General features: G+C 39.7%; 1 protein-coding gene across 1 annotated transcript in view; it reads right to left on the reverse strand.

Moving 5' to 3' along the window:
• Positions 1-702, reverse strand: part of Pigu (phosphatidylinositol glycan anchor biosynthesis class U) — a 91,137-nt gene extending 90,435 nt beyond the window's left edge. The window contains exon 1 of the mRNA XM_005329909.3: positions 530-702. Within this exon, the coding sequence (XP_005329966.2) occupies positions 530-659 (130 nt within the window). The 5' untranslated portion in view covers positions 660-702. The remainder of the gene's footprint in view (positions 1-529) is intronic.
• Positions 703-10,800: the final 10,098 nt, after the last annotated feature.

A 10,800-nucleotide genomic window follows, 5' to 3' on the forward strand; every position in this document is an offset into this window, starting at 1 on the left:
CACTAGTATAAAACAAAGTTTGATGAATAACTTACAGAAATAAGAAGAAACAGCAGGAAAAACGCACTAAGGTCCTTGACTGGTCAGAGGCGACTAAGGACATCTACAGACGCTCTTCCCACTAAGAGACTGGTCCCCTCATTCGGGTCCCCCATCCCCTCCGCTACACTGGGTCACTACTAGTGATCCCGCTCCAAACTCGGACGCTCTTCACAAATTCTGCTCCACACAGAATCCTCTTCTCTTATCCTAACCCTTCTACGGATCACGTCCTTGGGCTCACAACAGCGAGTAGGGCACGCCCCCTCAGATACCCACCTCTAGAGTGGTCCAGCCTCTTGAGCCCAAACCTTATACCACCTCCCGCACATCCCCTCCGCTCCACAGGAGCGCCCTCACATCTCCAAAGACCCCCTGAGCAGGTCAATTTCCTGAGAACCGTGCGGTCACTTCCCACCCGCCTCCCATTCACAGAGGCCGTGATAAGCTCGGGCCGGGTCTGGCCGCCCATTCGAGCCAGCGGACTCACCTCTCTTCCAAGAGCTCAGTGGGGATACCACCTCCACCCGCTCGGAAATGAACTCGGCCAGACTGGAGCGGAACAAGGCCGCCCGCACAGTCACGGCCACCACCAGCACCAGGGCCAAGGGAGCCGCCATGATATCTGGGGCGGGCGCGCAGGCGGGAAGGAAAAGGCGAGACGGAAGAGCCTGGCGATCTGCGCACCACCGTCTGTAGTTCCGCGACTGGGAGCGCGCCGCTGCTGCTGCGGGAGCTTCCAGACCTTGGAACTACGACTCCCAGGAAGCCCTGCGGTGGGAAGGGCCGGACGACGGACAGCGGGGCGTATCAAATTTGGAGCAAGTGTTTGACCGACGCCCTACGATCACAGGTGAATTGTAAAACTTCTCAGGCCAAGAGGAAAGTTACCGTCCTGGGATTGTGAACAAGTTTTGAAGAGATGTTAATTTCACCCTTGTGTGTATGTTTTATGTTAAAACATCTACTTTTTTTTTTGTTTTACAAGAATGTTAAAATTTATTTTACTTATTCTGCAATTGCTTATTGAACGCCAGCTATCGGACAGTCGCTGTATGAGTAGTAGTATTGATAGTAGCGGACAACATCCTGCACGACCTTCAACGGCTGCTTAACCTTTCTGTGCCTCAGAACCCTCATCTGAAAACTCTGCTGGTTGCAGACTCACTAGAGACGGCTGAAGAATGTTTAGAAATTTTGCCAGTTGCTTTTTAAAACACAGCCATTATTGAAAATGAAATGGTATAAACTTAGCAAACTAAATTACATTGAAAACAAGGGAATAAATAGTCTACACTCGTTACTTCTGAATAGTTTTACTATATACTTTTTCATCCGCGTTCTTATTCAATATTTTTTTTAATTTTAATTATAGATGGACAGAAAACTTTATTTTATTGATTTATTTATATGTGGTGCTGGGTATCGAATCCGGTACCTCACACGTGCAAGGCAAGAGCTCTACCACTGAGCCAAAACCTCCACCTCATTGATGTTCTTGAGGTTACTTAACACTACCATATGGGTGCTATAGTGAAGTGCTATTACTCTTCTCAAATCAGGTGAGTTACTTCAGGTTGTTAGTTTGAAATCCCTCCAGGTGGGAGTGTTTACACCAGAGAAATCAGCAAATACTACAAATCAGAGATTTGAGATTTAAAGAGCACATTGATAAGCATTAACAGCTTACCACTTCATTAATTAATGTATGAAAAGTGCTATGATAAGTGCCTAAATATTAACTTTATACTTAATATTAAATAAGTATGTGAGGAAATTTCAGATCTGTGAAGAAAATGAAACTGCATCATTGGGTAATTGTGGTTGAATATTTCAAAATAACTAGTAGAATTTTGAATGTTTCTAACACAAAGAAATGATAAATGTCTGAGGTAATGGATTTGCCATTTGCCATGATTTGATCATAACATTGGGTACATGTATTGAGTTGTCATTCTAATTCATAAATATGTAAATTACTATGTGTCAATAAAAACAAAAATATATTTTAAAAAAGAAACAAAGCATGATGGGGAATAACTATGGTCAGGTATACATTTTAAAATATCTTTGTTTCTCCAAACCTAATGTTGGATGTTGGAGATTATTATAGTGACAAAATTTGCACGCCTGCCTTTATGGAGCTTGGGGAGTAGTTGAAAGATATGAGAGGGCTGGGGATTTGGCTCAAGCGGTAGCGCGCTCGCCTGGCATGCGTGCGGCCCGGGTTCGATCCTCAGCACCACATACCAACAAAGATGTTGTGTCCGCCGAGAACTAAAAAATAAATATTAAAAAAAAAAAAAGAAAGATATGAGAATCTTAAGAATAACAAATAAGGGGCTGGAGTTGTGGCTTGGTTATAGAGCGCTCATCTAGCTCGTGCCAGACTCTGAGTTCGATCCTCAGCACCATATAAAAATAAAATAAAGGTATTGTGTCCAACTACAACTAAAATAAAATATTAAAAAAGAATAACAAATAAAGTAAAATTACAAGCCATGAATGAAGAGAGAGAAAGTAGGAAAGCAGGATACTAGGAGAAGGAAAAAATTGGCCCTAGGGCTGTAACTTTCTGAACCACTGAAAAAGGCCCCCTTTGGGGGAGGGAATTATGAAAGAATATATATGTATATAACTACTATTTGAGCCCTTGCTCAAAAAGTGCCAAGCATACCACAGTTTTTTTCCTTTCCTCCCCCCCCCCAATTGAACCCAGCAGCACTCAAACAATGAACCATATCCCTTAACCATTTCATTTTCTATTTTGAGATAAAGACTCATTAAGTTGCTTAAGTCCTGGATAATTTGCTGAGATTGGTCTCAAACTTGCAATCCTCCTGCCTCAGCCTCCCTAGATACTGGGATTACAGGTGTGCGCCACCATACCAGCTATACTGTACTCTTAATGCACATAAATTTATTTAATCTGTACACATTCATTCCTTCCTAAAGATGTAAATGTTGGTATCCTTTTTACTTAAAAGGGGAAGATATATGTATTACATCATGAGAAGCAGAAGTGATTAAAACACCATCCTCAGGGCTGGGGATGTGGCTCAAGTGGTAGCATGCTTGCCTGGCATGCGTGCGGCCCGGGTTCGATCCTCAGCACCACATACAAACAAAGATGTTGTGTCCGCCGAAAACTAGAAAATAAATATTAAAAATTCTCTCTCTCTCTCTCTCTCTCTCTCTCTCTCTCTAACTCTCTCTTTTAAAAAAAATTAAAAATAAAATAAAATAAAACACCATCCTCAAAGGGAAGATAGAACGAGATTATGCAATGTAAAATGCTTAGCACATACCCAGGGCTCCATATACATTAGATCATCCTAACAGATGGCTTAAAAATTCTTGTAGTATTATCTCTGTTTGGAAAAACAGTGATTGGCCTTTGCAGGTGGAAGGTGAGACCCAAACCACCAGTTCCCAGTCTTAAGTGTACACAGAATATCCATCAAGCCAGCAGTTCCCAAATACGAGTGTGTTGTATCTCAATATTTTAAAAATATGAGACCTTTTAAAAATGAGACCTAAATGTAAGAGTTAAATTATAAAACTCATACAAGAAAACAAGTAAATCTTGGGGCTGGGGTTGTGGTTCAGTGGGAGAATGCTTGCCTAGCATGTGTGAGGCCCTGGGTTCGATCCTCAGCAACACATAAAAATGAATAAATAAAATAAAGGTATTGTGTTCAACTACAACTAAAAAATAAATATTGAAAAAAAAAAACAAGTAAATCTTAATAACTCTGAAATAGGCAATGGTTCCTTAGATACAACACTAAATGTACAGGCAAAAAATGAAGAAATAAATAAATTGGAACTTCATCAAAATTGAAAACTTGGGCTCCAAAGGACAACACTAAAAAATAAGAGTGCACACAGAATGGCAGACAATATCTGCAAATTATATATTAGGACTTATTCAAATATATAAAGAACTCTGACAATTCAGTTGTAAAAAGACAAATACCCAAATGAGCAAAGGATTCTATGAAGAGACCCATCAGCAAACAAAATAAACAAATGACCCATAAACACAGAGAAGAAGGACTGGGGCTGTAGCTCAGTGGTAGAGCGCTTGCCTAGCACATGTGAGGCCCTGGGTTCAATCCTCAGCACTACATAAAAATAAATGAATAAAATAAAGGTATGTCCATCTACAACTAAAAATTAAAAACACATGAAAAGATGTTCAACATCATTGAAAAGTGGCAAAATGCAAATCAAAACCACAAAATATCACTTCATACTCTCTATGATAGGTATAATAAATAATAATATGATAACAAGGAAGTGGAGAAATTGGAATCCTCTTATACTGCATGTAGGACATAAAGTACTATAATTCCTTTGGAAATGGTTTCCAAGTCCCTTAAAATGTTAAACATAGGGGCTGGGGCTGTAGCTCATCGGCAAAGCACTTGGTGGCAATGCACTTGCTAGCATATGTGAGACACTGAGTTCGATCCTAAGCACCATATAAAAAATAAAATAAAGGCATTCATTCTGTCCATCTACAACTTCAAAAAGTTCTATAAAAATTGTTAAACATAGAGCTGGGGATGTGGTTCAATGATACAGCACTCACCTAACATATATGAAGCCTTTGGTTCAATCCCCGGCATTGCCACCTCCTCCCTCCCCCCCCCCAAAAAAAAAAAAAAACTTAAACAGCATTGTCATATGTTCCAGCAATTCAAGTACTCACTACATATCTGAGAAAAATTAAAACATATGTTAACATAAATGTTGATAGCTTATTTATAAAGCCAAGAAGTACAAATAAACCAAATGTCCATTGTTTTTGCTCATGAACAGATAAACAATATTTATACAATGGTCATAATTAAACAATAAAAAATAATGAAGTACTGATACATGCTACAACATGCATGAAATTTGAAAACATGATGCTAAGTGAAATAAGCCACACACCACTAATTACATGATTTCATTTATGTAAAATGTACAGAATAGACAGATCTATAGAAGAGAAAATAGATTAGTGATTGCCTAAGGCTGGAGGCGGTTAGGGGAATAGAAAATAGGAAATGACTGCTACTGGTTACAGAGGGGTTATTTGGGTTTTTTAGGTACTGAGTCTTGAACCCAGAAGCACTTAACCACTGAGCCACATCCCCAGTCCTTTTATTTTTTATTTTCAGACAGGTCTCACTAAGTTACTTAGGTCCTCTAAATTGCTGAAGCTGGCTTTGAACCTGCAATCCTCCTGTCTTAGCCTCTTGAGCCACTGGGATTACAGGAATAGGTCACCATGCCTGGCCCAGAGTTTCTTTTTGAACTGCTGAATGTATTTTAAAATTAGATCTGGATAGTTAACTTTTTCAGTGAATATACTCAAAAACATTGAATTATGGGCTAGGGATGTGGCTCAAACGGTAGCGCACTCACCTGGCATGCGTGTGGCCTGGGTTCAATCCTCAGCGCCACATACAAACAAAGATGTTGTGTCTGCCGAAAACTAAAATAAAAAAATGAATAAATATTAAAAAAAAAACAAACATTAAATTATACAACTTAAATTCGTGAATTTTATGATGTGTATTGTATCCTCAATATCATTTTTTAAAAATAGCATCAGAATCACTTGGCAGATGTATTGTTGTTGTTGTCATTTTTATTTTGAGAAGGGGTCTTATTATGTTAACCACAGAACTCCTGGATTCCAGTGATCTTCCAGCCCAGCCTCCCAAGTAGCTGAGTCTATAGGAAAGTGCCACTGTGCTTAGCTGGAAATGGGTTTGTTGTTCCTTTTTCTATTTAATTTCCCCTTTTCCTTCCCTCTGTTTTTTGTTTGTTTGGGTTTTTTAAAATATATTTTTAGTTGTTGATGGACCTTTATTTTATTCATTTATTTATATGTGGTGCTGAGAATTGAACCCAGTGCCTCACATATGTGAGGCAAGTGCTCTACCACTGAGCCACAACCCCAGCCCCTGTTTGTTTGTTTATTTGTTTGTTTAGATAATGTTTCCATAAACTGCCAAAGAACTTGGAATCCTCTTGCCTTAGACTCTCTAGTACCTGGGATTACAAGTGTGTGCTACCATCTCTAGCTCAGGAGATGTATTTTTTAAATGTAAACTTCCTTTTTCTGTCCTAGAGACTATGACTATTCCCAGAAAACTTCTTTCTTTATCTTTCCAGGTAATTTTTTTTTTCTAATTAGTTATACATGACAGTGAATGCATTTTGACACATCATACATAAATGGACTATAACTTCTCATTCTTCTGGTTGTACATGATGTAGAATTACACCAGTCATGTAATCATATATGCACATAGGTTAATAATGTTCAATTCATTCTCTATCCTTCCCTCTCTGTGTAATCCAAATACCTCTATTCTTCCCTAGACTCCCCCCCACCCCGGCCTTATTATGAATTAGCATCTACATATCAGAGAAAACATTCGGCCTTTGGTTCTTTGAGTTGGCTTATTTGACTTAGTTTAATATTCTGTAGCTCCGTCCATTTATTGCCAAATGCCATAATTTCATTCTTGAAGGCCGAGTAATATTCCATTGTGTATATATACCACATTTTCTTTATCCATTCATCTGTTGAATCTCTAGGTAATTCTGATGTTAGTGATTCAGAAGCCATATCTTGAAAAACATGACCCTGAAGATATAGGTATTCTGAAGCTTAAGCAACAAAAAGATGAATATAGTAATAAGATAGCAAGTATTGGGCATGGTGGCACACGCCTGTAATTCCAGCAGCTCAGGAGGCTAAGACAGGAGGACTGCAAGTTCAAAGCCAGCCTCAGCAACTGTGAGGCACTGAGCAACTCAGTGAGACCCTTTCTCTAAATAAAAAACAAAATAGGGATAGGGATGTGGCTCAGTGGTCAAGTGCCCCTGAGTTCAATCCCCGGTACCCACCCCTACTGGCAAAAAAAAAGAGATAGCAAGTATTGAGTTTTTACAATGTGTTAAGTACTATGTTAAGTGCTTCACATGTACATGGACTATTATAGGTACTATTAATTATTATTTCCCTATCACTACATGCACATGAGAAAACAGAGGAACAAAGAGTTTTAGTAATTTATCTAAGATCACATAGCCAGTGCCAGAACCAGGATCTATAGGTAAACTCCATATATTGTGGTTAAGTTGCCCTGCCTGAGAGGAATTTGAGTTGGGTTGGATTGGCTTTTTTAAAATACTAATACTTTAGTTTTAGGTGAACACAATATCTTCATTTTGTTTTAATGAGGTGCTGAGAATCGAACCCAGTGCCTCACGTATGCTAGGCAAGTGTGTTACCACTTGAGCCACATCCCCAGCCCCGTGGGTTGGATTGTTTTGTTTTAGTTGGGGATGGAGGGTAGAGATTAGAAAGGAGAGAGAGCAAGCAAGGTAATTCTCTCCTGAGAAACCAAAGATCCCAGGTGATTTGTGGGTTATCTAAAGAAGAAGAAACAGAGACTCTGAGATATTAAGTAAGCCACACACCTGGGACTGGGGTAGTTTTTTCTTAACTATTCATTGAGTACCAGAGTACCAACTTCCAGATTCTATGCTAAGCTATGAACGGTCTTATCCAGTATATTTCATTGATTCCAAACACCAAACTGATTCTGGCTGTTTTTAACATTTCAGCAGTTAACTAGAAGGCTATTAGGGAGCTCACAGGGTCAAGAGAAGATTGGGGAACCAGATTTAAATAGTCAGGGCCTGTTTAGATACCACCTATCAGGTTAATCATTCCACCACCAGAATGAGTGAACTTCAACCAGTTTTAATGCACTTGCATCATGCTATTCGAGAGTCAATGTTCAGCCAGGCGTGGTGGCACATGCCAGTAATCCCAGTGACTCAGGAGGCTGAGACAGGAGGATCCCAAGTTCAAAGCCAACCTCAGCAAAAGCAAGGCGCTAAGCAACTCAGTGAAATCCTATCTCTAAATAAAATACAAAATCGGGCTGGGGATATGGTTCAGTGGTCAAGTGCCCCTGAGTTTAATCCTCAGTACAAAAAAAAAAAAAGAGTCAGTGTTCTTGGAAAGAGCATGAGATTGCCAAACAATGTGATGCACACCTGTAATCTCCCCTACTCAAGAGGTTGAGGCAGGAGGATCACAAGTTCAAGGCAACTTGGAGCAATTTAGCAGGAACCTATCTCAAAATAAAAAGGGCTAAGTATGTAGTTCAGTGGTAAAATACTCCTAAGTTCAATCATCATTACTACAAAAAAAAAAAAAAGAAGAGAAGAAAAGAGAAAGCATAAGATTGATTGAGATTAGGTCCTGTACCTGCCTTTTGACCTATGTGTAGGGTGACAAGAGAAAGTGATCTATAATAAGAAATTAGATGGTAAATATACCATGCTTGCCTCAAGATGACATACTTCAAAGGCAACTGGGCAGTCAATTCAGTGAAGGCAATTTTTTTTCTTTTGGTACTGGGGATTAAACCCATGGGTGCTTAACTACTGAGCCAAATCCCCAGCGCTTTTTATTTTTTATTTTGAGACAGGGCTAAATTACTGGGGCTGGCCTTAAACTCTCAATCCTCCTGCCTCAGGCAAACACAGTAATGGTGGTAAGGAAGAGATACACAGCTCCTCCCATATTAGAGTTAATAGTCTAGCAGTGAGTCACACTAAATAGAAGTAAGCAGACAAATCAAATCATTAGAGTTTGTTATTAGACCTATGCAGGCAACAGACTAGGAACAAGTATAATGAAGACTTCCTATAGATTAGGTGGTCAAGGAAAGCCTGTTTAAGGAGGTAATATTTAACCTGAGGCCTAAGAGATGAGAAGTAGTCATTGACATAAAGAGTTGGCAATGAACCTGGCACGGTTTGTGCACACCTATAATTCCAGCAGCTTGGGAGACTGAGGCAGGAAGATCCCGAGTTCAAAGCCAGCCTCCACAAAAGCGAGGCACTAAGCAACTCAGTGAGACCCTGTCTCTAAATAAAATACAAAATAGGGCTGGAGATGTGGTTCGGTGGTCAAGCGCCTCTGAGTTCAATCCCCAGTACCCCCGCCCAAAAAAAAAGAGTTGGCAGTGGTATGTATGAGGAGGAGCTTGCAGTGAGAGGCCAATGTCATTTTAGTGATGTGAGCAAGAGGTAAGAAGAAACTAGGCAGGAGCCAGATGAACTTTATAAATCATGATACTAAGTTGAATTCTTATTCTAAAATCAGTGGGAAGTCCACTGAAAGGTTCCAAGTAGAATTGGAACATGATCACAACTTAGATTTTTATTTTGCTTTTGAAGTGTTAGGGATTGAAAAGATTGGGAAAGTCACAGCCCTTCTCTGTGACTTCCATTAATAAAAATTTGAAAGACAGCAAGTTAAAGCAAAAATTTCAGACTGATGAGTATATAAAATCTTTAAACACAAATGGAGGCTTTTATTTTCCCTAGGCTGCCTGGTGACTAGCCAACATTGTAAATGACATAAATAAATAGCTAGGTGAGGAAGTTCATGACATTCCAACCATAGCAGAAGCCACCCTTTAGAAGAACAAGACTAAGTTACAAACTAGGCTTAAAACCATATATGACCACATACTTTTATTCTTGGAAGGCAATAGAATCTAGATAGAAATTTAAGAAAGACTAATCAATATTTATAAGAACACACTGGAAATTAGCTTTGTCTTCAGGTTTGTTGTTGTTTTGATAGTGTACTCAAAGGACCGGAGCAGTAGGAAAAGACAGTGAGACCAACCCACATACCTACCATGAATAAGATGCCTGGTTTGATCTGAGGGCCCAGCTGGGAAGGTGGGGACAGATAGGAGACAGAAGCAGGGTGGTTAGAGTGGTCGTTAGATTTAAACCTACTTTGGTGGTGGCAAAACAAGCTTTGATAAAATGTACAGCTCTTTAAATTATGTTTATTTCCAGAAATCAACTCAAACCTAAACTTGCCAGATATGATTTGGATGAAAAGGATAGAACCTGAGAAAATCAACACCAAGAAACACAAGAACAAGCTGAGTGCAATGGCAAACCTGTAATCCTAATTACTCAGGAGACTGAGGCAGGAGGATCACTTGAATCCAGGAGTTTGGCCATTCTGGGCAACATAGTTAGATCCCATCTCAAAAGAAAGAGAGGGAGGGAAGAAAGAGAGAGTTAAGAGAGGAAGAGAGAGAGAGACAGATAGAGGGAGGAAGGAGGAGAGAGAGAGAGTAAGTGAAACAAAGACAGTGTTGCTATAAAGGCAAAAAGGAGGATTAAGCAATGGCTTGATCTATGGTAACTGCAGATTTTTTCACTAGAAAACAAACTATAATAAAATTTTAAAACAAACAGAAACTCAGATTGGGGTGTGTGTAGAAGATAGTAGATTGTAAGAAAAGATCATTAAAAAATCCTTGAGATTGAAAAAATAGGAAGGGCCTGATCTAGTCAAATGTTCAGTCCCTTCCTACTGTTGAGGCCCACTGGGAGACCCACAACCAGCTGCCACCTCAACCCCCCACCTAGATATTATAAGGGCCCAAAAGGAACCAGGAATCAGGACTTGCATAATGTCCTGAGGACAGATTTGTGGGACCCAGTGTCCCTAGCTCTATCAATTTCCTTCCTGTCCCCTACCCACAAATGCCCACAATTGCAAAAGCCATCCTGTTAGGAAAACCAGACCAAGACCTAAGCTAGGCCGAAAACCCAAAGACTGTAAAATTGGCACCCCAACCACCAATCTCTTCTCTCTGAGCCCCTCTCCCTTCCCAGGAACTATACTCTCCATAAGTA

Source organism: Ictidomys tridecemlineatus, chromosome 5, assembly GCF_052094955.1.
Source record: "Ictidomys tridecemlineatus isolate mIctTri1 chromosome 5, mIctTri1.hap1, whole genome shotgun sequence".
NCBI classification, from domain to species: Eukaryota; Metazoa; Chordata; class Mammalia; order Rodentia; family Sciuridae; genus Ictidomys; species Ictidomys tridecemlineatus.